The 15,678-nt window shown below is 40.5% G+C and overlaps 3 protein-coding genes across 4 annotated transcripts; 1 reads left to right on the top strand and 2 right to left on the bottom strand.

Annotated features, from left to right (window-relative positions):
* Positions 1 to 1,098: 1,098 nt before the first annotated feature.
* LOC110708688 (putative pentatricopeptide repeat-containing protein At5g43820) lies at positions 1,099 to 10,042 on the bottom strand. Of its 2 annotated transcripts, none has more exons than XM_021886880.1 (2): positions 1,447 to 10,042; positions 1,099 to 1,328 (listed from the first exon to the last, which is right to left on the bottom strand). In XM_021886880.1, the coding sequence occupies exon 1, from the start codon at positions 9,907 to 9,909 to the stop codon at positions 8,185 to 8,187; it is 1,725 nt and encodes a 574-aa protein (XP_021742572.1). In that variant the 5' UTR covers positions 9,910 to 10,042; the 3' UTR covers positions 1,099 to 1,328; positions 1,447 to 8,184. The 2 variants fall into 2 exon arrangements, with proteins under 2 accessions (XP_021742572.1, XP_021742573.1); XM_021886881.1 differs by having other exon boundaries at positions 1,099 to 1,308.
* A 2,150-nt stretch (positions 10,043 to 12,192) lies between these two features.
* On the top strand, positions 12,193 to 13,390 carry LOC110708687. Its single transcript, XM_021886879.1, has 2 exons — positions 12,193 to 12,582; positions 12,671 to 13,390. The coding sequence occupies exons 1-2, from the start codon at positions 12,339 to 12,341 to the stop codon at positions 13,285 to 13,287; spliced, it is 861 nt and encodes a 286-aa protein (XP_021742571.1). The 5' UTR covers positions 12,193 to 12,338; the 3' UTR covers positions 13,288 to 13,390.
* A 72-nt stretch (positions 13,391 to 13,462) lies between these two features.
* On the bottom strand, positions 13,463 to 14,451 carry LOC110708685. Its single transcript, XM_021886878.1, has 3 exons — positions 14,226 to 14,451; positions 13,730 to 14,146; positions 13,463 to 13,645 (listed from the first exon to the last, which is right to left on the bottom strand). Exons 1-3 carry the CDS (start codon positions 14,238 to 14,240, stop codon positions 13,505 to 13,507), a joined length of 573 nt encoding a protein of 190 aa, XP_021742570.1. The 5' UTR covers positions 14,241 to 14,451; the 3' UTR covers positions 13,463 to 13,504.
* Positions 14,452 to 15,678: the final 1,227 nt, after the last annotated feature.

Here is a 15,678-nt window from a genome sequence, read left to right as displayed (position 1 = left end):
GTGGCGAGGTGATTTGGTGGAGTGGATTTGGAGGTGGTTGGTTGCGGTGGTCCGACGCCGTTGTTTGGGTCAATTGACGAAGCTGGTGGTGTGGGTGTGGTGGTAAGTGAGGGATTAAGCTGGGTGGCTCGGGGAGGGGGTTGACAGGTGGCTGGTGGTGGGGAGGGGTTTGGATTTTTTTTTGTTTTTGTATATTATTTTTTTAATAATTTAAAGGATACTAATGTAAATCTATTATTACTTAACCAAAATTAACCCTAATTAATCGTTTAATGATGTTCAAATATCATTAATGTTATCATTTGTTTATTAATATTAATTTGTGATTACCATTAATAATAAAAAATTTCAGAGTTTACCATTGAGAAAAAATAAAAGTTAGTGATTACCAGAGAGAATTTCCCTATTATATAGTAGAAAGATATATTTTATTACCTAATTAATAATTAGGAACAATATCAAGTCTTACCAAAGTTTGGAAGATATAGTAAATTTTGCAATTAATGTTGTTTATAGACTTTGTATGAACAATTTCCTAATCTAGTTCTAGAAATAAAAATAATTATAAAAAAAAATTCCCAATCTAGTTTTGTGTCAAAATTAAATTTCATATTCTAGTGTTCATGTAAGGGCATGTTCACATTTACTGAACTGAGTTGAACGTGAACTGAATATTTTATGAGAGAGGGAAATTAGGAGCTGAAGTGAAGTAAATGTGAACAAGCCCTTAAGTCAGATACACAAAGCTACTCCGTAGTATATTTCTTGGGTCAGTTTGGTTTAACTCAATTGTAAAAACAGATGACCACTTGATTGCTCACTAGAGTTTGTAGACTCCCTTCTGTCATTCATACGTAATTTCAGCCTAGGTGTTATGGAAATAGTGAAAGTTGAGTTGAACCAACACTTTGTAATATGTCTAGTATATTCTGTGTGCTGTGTCTCTGTATAAACCAACTTAACAGTTAGCACTTCGTATTTCCCATTAGAACAATAGAACAGTCCCAATATTTTCAGCTATACAGCCCCCACCCCCCCCAAAAAAAAAAAAAAAAAAAACTTCCATAGTAGCATTATCAGATCATAGAGTCAGATATGTACAAACTGGTAGACTCGAGATAAGCATTGTGAAGATAAAAAAAACATCCAGTGAACACCATCAACGCTCAAATACAACAAAATTTTACAATTTCACTGCGAAGTTTAAAGGAGTCCTATGCTAGCTTTCAAGGGGGATATGATCTGACGACCTACCACCCTGCTCCTTCATCAAAGGCATTGCTTCGGATCATCTAATTTGCCTATCACCTGGGAAACCAGTTGAATTTCTGCAAATAGATTAGTATCGTTTTGTGCATGCAATCATTGGAACTACAAATGGTTAAGCACAGACTGTACGCTGTAATGAAAGCACACAAACAGGCAGCAAGACACATGAGAACATACATGCAAATATACAAACTTCTGTAAATCTTGGCCAAGGACTGCCTTTCTTGTGCACCCAACTTGTGAAAAGAACAATCATAAAATGCATTGCTTGCTGAATAATCTTCGAGAATGTGACACCACTGTTAACAGTAGACTCGAGATTCAAGAATTCACGAATTCACATAGCCATCAGACTTGACATATGCTCCCTCCATCAGCACATAACTCTCACTTTACCACTTTAGCTACCACCGTTTCTCATCATCTAGTAAACCCAACCAAAAATTTAAAAGTGACAAAACCCTAAATAGTACAAACAAAAGGGGAAGGGGAGTTAGTAAATGGAGGATGGCACAGGCACATTCCAACATAATTGTTTCAATTTAAGTATGAGAAGGAGAAAGTAACAAAAACCATTTTTAAAACAGCACCTGTAAAACTGTAAGAGCAATTGACAGAAATTTGCCTAATGCTAGCATCATAACAAGACATAAGCATGATATAACAACCTTCAAAACTACTCACTGTATATTGTACAATGAGGCCCAGGGCAGCTATCTGGTCAGCATGTAAACCTATCTCCAAATATATCAATCACACAGATACGCTACAACCTGTGCCATCTCATCCAAGATCATCAAGTGCAAACAAGAGGTCACTAAGATGACTTAAATGGCAATATAATGACCTTAGAAAAAACAGCCACAAGGAGCACATCTGTATCAGATTTGGCTAAATAGCATCATTCCAGCAAGAACCCGAAGAAGGGCACATATATTAAAGCTTTGGCAAATATGATGGCAAAAGGTGTCATTCTAAAGGTCAGCATAGAAATGTACTTTGAGAATGATAGAAATCATAAATCATTTTGCTGTTTTAACACATGTCAAGCTAAATTCTCACAGATATGAATGAAAAAGCTTAGATACAAATTAGCATAAAGTACTATCTCTAACCCTGACTGACTAATGACTGTCAGTCAAAAGGAAGAGTGAACAATCCAAGAGTCACATATTTTACAACCATTCTTAAACTTTCATAATTCTGACCCATTTTTTAAAACAGCACCTGCAAAACTGTAAGAGCAATTGACAGAAATTTGCCTAATGCTAGCATCATAACAAGACATAAGCATGATATAACAACCTTCAAAACTACTCACTGTATATTGTACAACGAGGCCCAGGGCAGCTATCTGGTCAGCATGTAAACCTTATCTCCAAAATATATCAATCACACAGATAAGCTACAACCTGTGACATCTCATCCAAGATCATCAAGTGCACACAAGAGGTCACTAAGGGCCTGTTCCGATCTACTGAAAACAACTAAACTGAACTGAATTGTATTTTTTATGAGAGAAGAAAATTAGGAACTGAACTGAACTAAACTGATTGGATCTGAGCTGAACAGAACAGGCCCTAAGATGACTTAAATGGCAATATAATGACCTTAGAAAAAACAGCCACAAGGAGCACATCTGTATCAGATTTGGCTAAATAGCATCATTCCAGCAAGAACCCGAAGAAGGGCACATATATTAAAGCTTTGGCAAATATGATGGCAAAAGGTGTCATTCTAAAGGTCAGCATAGAAATGTACTTTGAGAATGATAGAAATCATAAATCATTTTGCTGTTTTAACACATGTCAAGCTAAATTCTCACAGATATGAATGAAAAAGCTTAGATACAAATTAGCATAAAGTACTATCTCTAACCCTGACTGACTAATGACTGTCAGTCAAAAGGAAGAGTGAACAATCCAAGAGTCACATATTTTACAACCATTCTTAAACTTTCATAATTCTGACCCATTTTTAAAACAGCACCTGCAAAACTGTAAGAGCAATTGACAGAAATTTGCCTAATGCTAGCATCATAACAAGACATAAGCATGATATAACAACCTTCAAAACTACTCACTGTATATTGTACAACGAGGCCCAGGGCAGCTATCTGGTCAGCATGTAAACCTTATCTCCAAAATATATCAATCACACAGATAAGCTACAACCTGTGACATCTCATCCAAGATCATCAAGTGCACACAAGAGGTCACTAAGGGCCTGTTCCGATCTACTGAAAACAACTAAACTGAACTGAATTGTATTTTTTATGAGAGAAGAAAATTAGGAACTGAACTGAACTAAACTGATTGGATCTGAGCTGAACAGAACAGGCCCTAAGATGACTTAAATGGCAATATAATGACCTTAGAAAAAACAGCCACAAGGAGCACATCTGTATCAGATTTGGCTAAATAGCATCATTCCAGCAAGAACCCGAAGAAGGGCACATATATTAAAGCTTTGGCAAATATGATGGCAAAAGGTGTCATTCTAAAGGTCAGCATAGAAATGTACTTTGAGAATGATAGAAATCATAAATCGTTTTGCTGTTTTAACACATGTCAAGCTAAATTCTCACAGATATGAATGAAAAAGCTTAGATACAAATTAGCATAAAGTACTATCTCTAACCCTGACTGACTAATGACTGTCAGTCAAAAGGAAGAGTGAACAATCCAAGAGTCACATATTTTACAACCATTCTTAAACTTTCATAATTCTGACCCATTTTTAAAACAGCACCTGCAAAACTGTAAGAGCAATTGACAGAAATTTGCCTAATGCTAGCATCATAACAAGACATAAGCATGATATAACAACCTTCAAAACTACTCACTGTATATTGTACAACGAGGCCCAGGGCAGCTATCTGGTCAGCATGTAAACCTTATCTCCAAAATATATCAATCACACAGATAAGCTACAACCTGTGACATCTCATCCAAGATCATCAAGTGCACACAAGAGGTCACTAAGGGCCTGTTCCGATCTACTGAAAACAACTAAACTGAACTGAATTGTATTTTTTATGAGAGAAGAAAATTAGGAACTGAACTGAACTAAACTGATTGGATCTGAGCTGAACAGAACAGGCCCTAAGATGACTTAAATGGCAATATAATGACCTTAGAAAAAACAGCCACAAGGAGCACATCTGTATCAGATTTGGCTAAATAGCATCATTCCAGCAAGAACCCGAAGAAGGGCACATATATTAAAGCTTTGGCAAATATGATGGCAAAAGGTGTCATTCTAAAGGTCAGCATAGAAATGTACTTTGAGAATGATAGAAATCATAAATCATTTTGCTGTTTTAACACATGTCAAGCTAAATTCTCACAGATATGAATGAAAAAGCTTAGATACAAATTAGCATAAAGTACTATCTCTAACCCTGACTGACTAATGACTGTCAGTCAAAAGGAAGAGTGAACAATCCAAGAGTCACATATTTTACAACCATTCTTAAACTTTCATAATTCTGACCCATTTTTAAAACAGCACCTGCAAAACTGTAAGAGCAATTGACAGAAATTTGCCTAATGCTAGCATCATAACAAGACATAAGCATGATATAACAACCTTCAAAACTACTCACTGTATATTGTACAACGAGGCCCAGGGCAGCTATCTGGTCAGCATGTAAACCTTATCTCCAAAATATATCAATCACACAGATAAGCTACAACCTGTGACATCTCATCCAAGATCATCAAGTGCACACAAGAGGTCACTAAGGGCCTGTTCCGATCTACTGAAAACAACTAAACTGAACTGAATTGTATTTTTTATGAGAGAAGAAAATTAGGAACTGAACTGAACTAAACTGATTGGATCTGAGCTGAACAGAACAGGCCCTAAGATGACTTAAATGGCAATATAATGACCTTAGAAAAAACAGCCACAAGGAGCACATCTGTATCAGATTTGGCTAAATAGCATCATTCCAGCAAGAACCCGAAGAAGGGCACATATATTAAAGCTTTGGCAAATATGATGGCAAAAGGTGTCATTCTAAAGGTCAGCATAGAAATGTACTTTGAGAATGATAGAAATCATAAATCGTTTTGCTGTTTTAACACATGTCAAGCTAAATTCTCACAGATATGAATGAAAAAGCTTAGATACAAATTAGCATAAAGTACTATCTCTAACCCTGACTGACTAATGACTGTCAGTCAAAAGGAAGAGTGAACAATCCAAGAGTCACATATTTTACAACCATTCTTAAACTTTCATAATTCTGACCCATTTTTAAAACAGCACCTGCAAAACTGTAAGAGCAATTGACAGAAATTTGCCTAATGCTAGCATCATAACAAGACATAAGCATGATATAACAACCTTCAAAACTACTCACTGTATATTGTACAACGAGGCCCAGGGCAGCTATCTGGTCAGCATGTAAACCTTATCTCCAAAATATATCAATCACACAGATAAGCTACAACCTGTGACATCTCATCCAAGATCATCAAGTGCACACAAGAGGTCACTAAGGGCCTGTTCCGATCTACTGAAAACAACTAAACTGAACTGAATTGTATTTTTTATGAGAGAAGAAAATTAGGAACTGAACTGAACTAAACTGATTGGATCTGAGCTGAACAGAACAGGCCCTAAGATGACTTAAATGGCAATATAATGACCTTAGAAAAAACAGCCACAAGGAGCACATCTGTATCAGATTTGGCTAAATAGCATCATTCCAGCAAGAACCCGAAGAAGGGCACATATATTAAAGCTTTGGCAAATATGATGGCAAAAGGTGTCATTCTAAAGGTCAGCATAGAAATGTACTTTGAGAATGATAGAAATCATAAATCATTTTGCTGTTTTAACACATGTCAAGCTAAATTCTCACAGATATGAATGAAAAAGCTTAGATACAAATTAGCATAAAGTACTATCTCTAACCCTGACTGACTAATGACTGTCAGTCAAAAGGAAGAGTGAACAATCCAAGAGTCACATATTTTACAACCATTCTTAAACTTTCATAATTCTGACCCATTTTTAAAACAGCACCTGCAAAACTGTAAGAGCAATTGACAGAAATTTGCCTAATGCTAGCATCATAACAAGACATAAGCATGATATAACAACCTTCAAAACTACTCACTGTATATTGTACAACGAGGCCCAGGGCAGCTATCTGGTCAGCATGTAAACCTTATCTCCAAAATATATCAATCACACAGATAAGCTACAACCTGTGACATCTCATCCAAGATCATCAAGTGCACACAAGAGGTCACTAAGGGCCTGTTCCGATCTACTGAAAACAACTAAACTGAACTGAATTGTATTTTTTATGAGAGAAGAAAATTAGGAACTGAACTGAACTAAACTGATTGGATCTGAGCTGAACAGAACAGGCCCTAAGATGACTTAAATGGCAATATAATGACCTTAGAAAAAACAGCCACAAGGAGCACATCTGTATCAGATTTGGCTAAATAGCATCATTCCAGCAAGAACCCGAAGAAGGGCACATATATTAAAGCTTTGGCAAATATGATGGCAAAAGGTGTCATTCTAAAGGTCAGCATAGAAATGTACTTTGAGAATGATAGAAATCATAAATCGTTTTGCTGTTTTAACACATGTCAAGCTAAATTCTCACAGATATGAATGAAAAAGCTTAGATACAAATTAGCATAAAGTACTATCTCTAACCCTGACTGACTAATGACTGTCAGTCAAAAGGAAGAGTGAACAATCCAAGAGTCACATATTTTACAACCATTCTTAGACTTTCATAATTCTAACCCAGAAATCTATTGTGAGCACCAAATGACAAATATGCATCAGCAGAACTAAACAAGATGTCGAATGCCATAAAACATGCAGCTCTTGGAAGTGTGCTAGGGACACAATTCTTTGCATTTTAATGAAAAAGATGAGTTGTGCCAGTAATGAACAAACTATAGAAAATTTTCACTATAAGGAATAGCTACAAATTTCATATAAAATATATATTACACATCACCAATATTTGTACAGCAATTAATGCATGCTGCAATGATTCTACAACGGGTTTTCTTTATAAGAAAACCATAGTAACAGAGAAACCACAACCACAAAAGTTGACAATTCTACTGTTGTGATTGCTTTGTTACAATGGTTGTCTTTGAAAAATAACCATTTTAAAAAATTTCAATAGAAAGTAATAATTAGAGGATTTGTTGGGATATAGAGGAAAAAAAAAAGAAGGAAAAAAACCATGCAATTGAGAGAGAACTGTTTTTAACTAATAGAAATATGAAGCTTTTTTCAGACATTCTAAACTTATCATTCAACATGCAGTGTCCCTAAACTATTGACATACAAATGAGGGCACCATAATTTCATAGCTAAATCTCTTTAAGAAACAATGTGTTAGGCTGCTTAGGCATTATTACATTTACATAGTCTCTAGTCTCTATAAGCCTTCATCTCCAAAGTACATAACACCCATTTTTCATTATATGTAAACAATAAATGTACAACGCAAATACACATAGCCAATCTTGGATCCCATGATATAGGTATAGATACACATTAATGAAAAAACATTCAGAACCCAAAGGCCATGAATATATTTCCAGATTAATTCCCTTCCTGAATCCCCTCCCAAAAATTCTATGGATAATGCTATTACCATAGTATGAAAGAGAAATACAAAAGTACTACCTCAATCTTACCTGTACGATACCAGTTGAAGCACATACAAATAATATGCATTTCGAGATCCAATTCCCTGTCCTTGACTGAGGAATAAAAGAACCCCATATTCTCACTAGGTCTCAAACATTGTCATCAGCAAAGCCTTGATGTTTAGCAAGAGATGTGGCTTTGAGCATATCTGATGCAATCATTTTTTGCATCTCAATATGATGCATCACAATGACAGAAGTAGCCATCTTAAAAATGCCAGCCATTCCTGCGCCAATATCTCCTAGCATTTTCATTAACACGAGCTTGTTTTACTTTCAGGAAAAGCTTATAAGCCCTATCTACTTTGTTAAAAGCCATGAGTTTCTTATTCAGTTTGCTATACATGAGCCTGCTTGGACAAAACCCCTTACGCAGAGCCTCCTCCATAACACATACAGCAGCCTCAAGTTGTCCGTTGTTGCACAATCCATTTACAACATACTCATAAACTTCAATGTCAGCAGAATATCCACTTTCTTGTATTTCATCCCACAGCTTCACAAGCATTCCACATTTGCCAAATCGGGAAAGCCTCATTAGCAACAGCTTATAAGCATTCAATGATATTCTACACCCCTGTTTTCTAGCATTTTTATAAATTATCATGGCAGCATAAGGTGGACCATAATTACACAATGGTTCAATGAACGAGGTTACCATCCCAGTGGTTGGAATTACTCCTTTACGCAACATCTCATCAAACATCTCAAGTGCATCAGCTACTTTTCGGGCCTTTATCAAACCACAAATAATTTTTGCGCAAGTGTCAACATCCGGTTGACAGTCATTTCTTGACATTTCTTCATAATACTTCATGCATTCGTCAAAATTCCCAACAGAAACATAATTAGCAATCATTGCATTATAAACTCCTATATTAGGTTGACACCCTTGACCCTCCATACTTTTGAAGATCTTAACGGCATCATCAACCAGACCAGCTTTACCCAAACCTTCAATAAGACAACTATACGTCTCACAATCTGGACAAAACCCGTCTTCTACCATCCCCTCCAAACACTTCTTCATTTCACTAACCTTACCTAACTTCGCCCACCCACCAATCACCACATTGTAAGTCACACAATCAAACACAAACTTCCCCCTCATTGAATTCAGCAACGAATTAGCAGTGCCCACATGTGCTCTCTTACACAAGCACTTCAATAGCACATTAAACTCCTCAGTACCACACATCATCCCAAACTCATCCAATTTCCTAAACAACTCCACCGCTCTAGATACAAAGCGAGACCTGATAAAACTATCCATCACAAGCTCAAGCGTTCCGCAATTCATACTAATCCCTTCGACATACATTTCTCGAAATTTATCCATCATAAAATCAAAATGCTTCCTCCTCCCTAAAGCCTTAAGAATCACATGATACACCCCTAAATCTCTACCAACACTATCATGCTTAATCGCCCAATTAAAAAACAAAACCATAGCATCACCCCCTAAGTTCCCCCTATCTAAAACCCTAGAAACAACATCAACACTTAGCTGTACATCACCTAAAGCTGCAGTTAAGGCATTTTCTATCAAAGCTTTACTCTTTAACTTCTGAAGAAAAACCCCACGTAATTTATCTTCTAACGGTAAAAACCCATCAGGGGAAACACTAATTAGGGTTTCCTCTGAATTAGGAATGTAGAGATTATTAGGGATTGTAGTTGTCCGATTAACAGGTAATAGATTTGAGAGTTCAGCAAGCACCTTAGATTCGTCGAGAATACTAGAACTAGTAGTTGGGTGTATAAGTAAAAGATTATCATCTTCATCTTCTTCTTTTTGTTGTTGTTGTTGTTCGAAGTTAGAGGAAGCTTCAATGGTGGAAAATTGAGAAAATGGGGATAGTGAGAAGATAGAGTAAAAGGAATACCTGGAATTTTTGGCAAACCCCATGAATCTTTGAAGAGAAAATGTCATGGTGAAGCTCTGTTATTGAGAATCAGCTATCCACCATTGAAGCAGCAACAGCATTCATCATGTTTGAGAAGAAGTGGATTTTCCACTCTCCCGGGGAAGGCAGAGTGTGTAAAATACGCTGTTTGAGCAGAAGTGCGGCTGATGAATCATAATTTTTAGGTATTTTATGGACAATATGGCGGTGGGACTTGTTATTCATCGCCCGCAAATCTCTACATAAAGCCCACATTTTATAATTTTTTGACAAATTTGCCCTTTTTATAATTTTAACGGAAGATAAATTTTTCGCACTAAAAAAATGTGGAGCAGCACCGGATCGCCGAGGATCACCGGAGAATCGCCGTCGTCATCGGAAAACGAGGTTCGTAACGCATCGTAAGGACGAAATGGTGGCTGGCGCCTAGCCAAAAGGCCATGCCGTGGTTGTGGCGCCTAGCCAGGACGCCGCCACCGTGGTCACGGCGCCTGGTGGAGAAGCCTCGACCATAGTAGCGGCGCGTGGCCAGGACGCCGCAGCCACGGCCAAGGCGCCTGGCCACCACGCCGCCACCATGGCGGCGGCGTCCTGACCAGGCGCCCCGGCCGTGGCTCCGGCGTCCTGGCCAGGCGCCAGTAGGGGAATATTTTTTTTTTTTTTATTTTTATTTTTTAATTTAATCCCCTTTTTTTTTTTTTTTTTTGTTTGTTTTTGTTAATTTAATCTTAATGTAATTATATTTATACGTTATATGTTATTGTTACAGGATTATGGTGGAGACGGAAATGATTACAGTGGGATTTTTGTACATGATGGCCTGTTCGAAGATGCTCAACAAGCGATTGATTGGGCAAAACAGGTTGCAATTAGATCAGGCTTTTGTTTAGTAGTAGCAACTCATAAATCTCAACGGGATGGTAGAATGGATCGCATTTTGAGATGCGACCGTTATCGCAAAAGAGAAGAACGAGATTTCAGTAAAGCGATTCGGTTTGACTCAAAGCGGAAAGGTTGTGGGTGTCAGTTCCGAGTTAAGGTTCGACAACATCAAAGGCGTGACGGTTGGGAAGTGAAGGGTTACGACAAATGGGGATATCACAACCATGAGCTGATAGCATACAAAGTGGGGCATCGGCAGTTAAGCGGTCTAAGTCCAGCTGCGAAACTAGTTGTAAAAGAAATGAGTGATGCTCAAGTGAAGCCCGCTAAAATATTAGCGTCTGTGTTAGAGAAATTCCCCGAAGACCAGCCAAACCGAAGACACATCTACAACGTCAGACAGAAATTGAGGTTTGAACGGTCAGAGGGAAGGAACCCTATACAGCAGCTTCTGCACCAGGCACAAGCACGTGGTTACCTTTACTGGTTTGAATCTGACGAAGACACATCGGAGGTAACTCATTTGTTCCTTGTCCATCCTGATTGTGCTGATATGATTTCGTCTTGGCCATCTGTGATTTTGATCGATTCAACGTACAAGACAAACAAGTACAAGTTCCCACTGGTTGAGATGGTTGGGATGGCTCCAACGAACCAGAACTTTCTGATTGGTTATGCAGTCATGAAGGATGAGACGGCTGCGAGTTACCGTTGGGTGTTGGAAAAGTTGAGAAACTACATCGGCCCAAATGTACAGCCATCGGCCATCGTAAGTGATTGTGAGGGAGGTCTTTTTGCCCCTATAGCGGAGCTGTTTCCGGAGTCGAGCCATTTACTGTGCACATGGCACATCAACAACTGCGTGAAAGTCAAAGCCTACAACCTTTTCAACAAGAACTTAGATTCAGCAGAGAGATTGGTAAATGGTAAGTGGCGGAAGATCCTGCAAGCTACCACGGAGGCAGAGTACGATCGAGCCTTGGAAAACTTAAAGGATGCGTACAAGTGGTGCCCGCCAATCGTAGACTATGTGATGCATCAGTGGGTACCTCAGAGGGAAAAGTTTGTCAAATATTGGACGAACCAAGTTCTTCATTTTGGGAACACTACGACATGCAGAGTCGAGAGCGCTCATAGAGCTTTGAAGGACTGGATTGATTCTTCCACGGCTGCTCTGGATACACTGTTCGAGAGAATAAACAAGGCTATTGATACTCAGAGGAACGGCATCAAGAACTATCTCGAGGACTCCAGACGACGACATGGCATGTTGTATGGCCATTTCATATTTAAGATTCTCCATGGTCGTGTGTCACACCACTGTTTGGGGTTGATTCTGAGCGAGTATACCAGGATGAGGGAGTTGGGCGATGAAGTGGCTATTCGGTGCGGATGTGCTATATCAATGACTCATGGATTACCTTGTGCATGCACCATTCACCGCGTAATTACGCAAGACAGGGCGTCGTTACATGTCGATCAGGTTCATCCATTCTGGCGGACGCTCGTTATCGGAGAGCATGCTGTTCCGCATACGGTTCACCGTGAACAGGAGGAGTTGGAGCAGTTTCAGATGATGTTTGACCAAGTGTCCTCCAGTCACCCTTCGATCATTCGTAGTGCTACACACATACTTCATGACATGTTCAATACATCGTGTTTGGATACCGAGGAACCGGAAGGGGTCGAGCGACCTAGGGGTCGACAACCACGGCGGAACAAGAGTGCGTTTGAGTACATTCGCGGTCGTGGCCGTGGTCGTACATCCTCATCAAGTGGCAGCCAATCATCGTCGTCGGTGAATATGCCCGGCACCGGTAAGACATTCGACTTCAATTTCTTTTGTTGACTGTTTGATTAGTTTACTGTTGACTTGTTTATTGTGTTTATTGATGTGTGTAACAGGGAGAATGGACATTGAACATTTTCCATATAAGGACAGGATCCCTAATATCATGATGCCATTCTTGGACGGGTGGAATGATGTCATTGCAGATGGTAACTGCGGATTTCGGGTTGTGGCGGATGTGTTTCAAATGGGTGAAGACAACTACGGTTTAGTGCGGCAGTTGATGTACAGTGAAATCGCATCAAACCGAGATGTGTATGGCCATGTGTACGGCGAGGACTTGGATAGGTCTCTGCAGCGTATCCGGTGGGGAGGGGGACCTTGCGGTCAAAATCATTGGTTCGATGCGCCACTTGATCTCTTTGCCGTTGCAAACATCTACAAGTGTGCAGTCATGCATTTCGGCCTTGGTTTACATAGTCGAGCCTATTATCCATGTACAACGGTTCTGCCCTGGTGTTCGCGCGAGACCGTCACCAGACCGGTAAGGGACGTTGCTATTGGATTTCTTGGGCCGTCATACAGACATTTTATCCGATTAGACATGTCACCCGATTTTCCGGTCCCAAATATCATACCGAAGTGGTATGAAATTCGTAGAGCAAGCGTGGAGGGTTGGGATGCTTTGTACCATGCTCGCGTGCAACAGTGGAACAATTTAATTGCCATGTAGTTTTTGTTGATGTACACCTACCTTTTACTATGAGGCCTTGTATTGTCAATACTATGTCATTTCTATGTGTTCATTTTTAAAAGATAATGTTTCATTTTAAAAACTAACAACAATAATTTCAAATATTACAAACTAAAATGATAATATTGAATTTTAAAAACTAAGAACAATAATGTCAAATATTACAAACTAAAAAGATAATGTCTAATTTCAAATATCAGTAATCCCTCTGTGACGCCCACTGCCACTGCTCAAGGGTCCGTTCCAGATCGTCAATAACAGCTCTGCCTGATGCACTCGTCATGCAGTCCCTTTCCTCAAAAAGTCGGTGTCCCAACTGCATAATCTTGCCCATCCACTACACAAAACAAAAAACATGAAACGACGTATTATACATATATATATTAAAATAAGAGAACAACAAATAAAAGATGAGACGTACCGCATAAGAGGCAGTGGCAGGTGGCACATCGTCATCATCTGCGTCGTCGATGTCTTTGATCAACCTCGGGTGCGAGTGCCGGATGTACCATTCCATGTAGTGCTGGTCACACATGGCAGTCACCCCACTTGGCGGCCGCTGCAGCTCCGCCGTCCATAGGCGGGCAACCATCGGAAACTGCTCCCACATGGATATCATGTTTGACGGCCATTGGACGACGTACTCCTTCGACGACGCAGATCGTACCGCCTTACTGGGCCATGCCGGTGGAGGTGGGACAACTTGGACAAATCCAAGCTGGCGAAGACAGCGCTGCGGCATGTACGCCTCTACGATCTCGCGATACTGAATCAGTCCAGTGTAGAGGGTCCTGGGTACCCTATTACTAGGGTTCTGGCCGAAAGGCATCCAGTTCACCTGCACATTATTTAAAATCAGTAACAGTCATAAAATAAAGCATCAGATTGTAAAAGTAGAAATAATTTAATCACTGTACCTCTAAGGGGGACATCCTGTCAAGCGATAACCGTATGGAGCGCAGGCGGTCAACGGACTTCTTCTCGACACGCGGACTCCACGCACAGGCACGTGGCTGGCCATCACCAATGGGAACCGGGTCGCGGTGTGGTCGAAACGCAGGAAAATACTCGTATATCCAGGTCTGTAACAACGTCAGACATCCAGTGATACCTGCTGCATCAGCCCGGCTCGAGAATCCTAACTGGCGATACAGATACGCCAGCGTAGCCGACCCCCAAGAAAACTGGCCTACTCTGTCGGGCTCACACGCGTCAACTATGTCGCGTGGCCTGAGCTTGTTCCCGCTCTTATCCGGAAACAAGGTACACCCGAGAAGAAGAAAAACATATGCAGCCAGCTGTGTGTCCTGCGTCCTACGTGTCGTAGGGTGCAAACATCGCTGCAAGACGGCTGCGATCTTAACGCCGCCGTGATCCCACACACCAAGTGCCGATGTGTACAGCGCAGCCCTATCCACCGCCAACAGCTCCGCTAGTAAATCTGCCTGATCCGCATCAGTGACGACAGATGCTCGGTTTCCCTCCACGGGAATCCCAAGGATGGCCTCGACGTCATGCAACATGATCGTCATCTCACCGAACGGAAGGTGGAACGAGTTCGTATCCGGCTGCCATCGCTCAACGAAAGCCGTGATCAGCGTCCAGTCAATCCTGTCGTGCATGGTGGCAGGAAGGTGACTCACTCTAGTGGCCCTCAATCGCTCGAGCATCTCGCTCTCCTCCGGCCAAGCATCAGCCCAGCTACACAAAAACCTACAAGTCTTTTCCCGGGTTTGGCATTTCAAAATGCCTGTATCCAAAGCCCTCTCCTGGTCCTCCCAAATACGGGTAGCGATGTGTCCTAAAAAGCTAGGAATCACACTCCCGTCTATAGGTCCCCCGGCCACCTCACCCCTCACCATCCAAGAATCATTAACGGCCCTCGACCGTTTTCTGCTACCCGCAGACACAGTGGACGCAGATGATGTGCCAGACCTACTAACAAACCTACCATCTCGACCCTTACGCACATCTACCCTATGCGTCTCATACGTATCATCAAGTCTCTGACTGAATGGACCGTAATCATCATATGGTCCACTCTGATCGTCGACATCCTCATCTGCATCATCCTCGACCTCCTCCTCCTCGACCTCCTCCTCCTCCTCCTCCTCATCATCATCATCATCTTGATCGTCCGCAGAACAGTGCACCCGTTCTCTGCGGGCCGAGGCCGAAATACCACGGGATCTAACGTGTCTGGGCCCCGAGCTCTCCATTGAGTATATCGTACTCCTCACGACGTCAATACTCTTCCCCGCACCAGGTCTAAATTGCGATGCCTAACTCCAAGTAAATAACGAAACATAATAACGAAAACAAATTAAAAAAAGTCGAAAATAAACACAAAAGCAAATAAACATGTCACGG

Source organism: Chenopodium quinoa, unplaced genomic scaffold (assembly GCF_001683475.1).
Source record: "Chenopodium quinoa cultivar QQ74 unplaced genomic scaffold, ASM168347v1, whole genome shotgun sequence".
Classification (NCBI taxonomy): Eukaryota; Viridiplantae; Streptophyta; class Magnoliopsida; order Caryophyllales; family Amaranthaceae; genus Chenopodium; species Chenopodium quinoa.
Note: the sequence above shows the minus strand (reverse complement) of the source record. Positions and strands in the feature narration are given on the sequence as shown.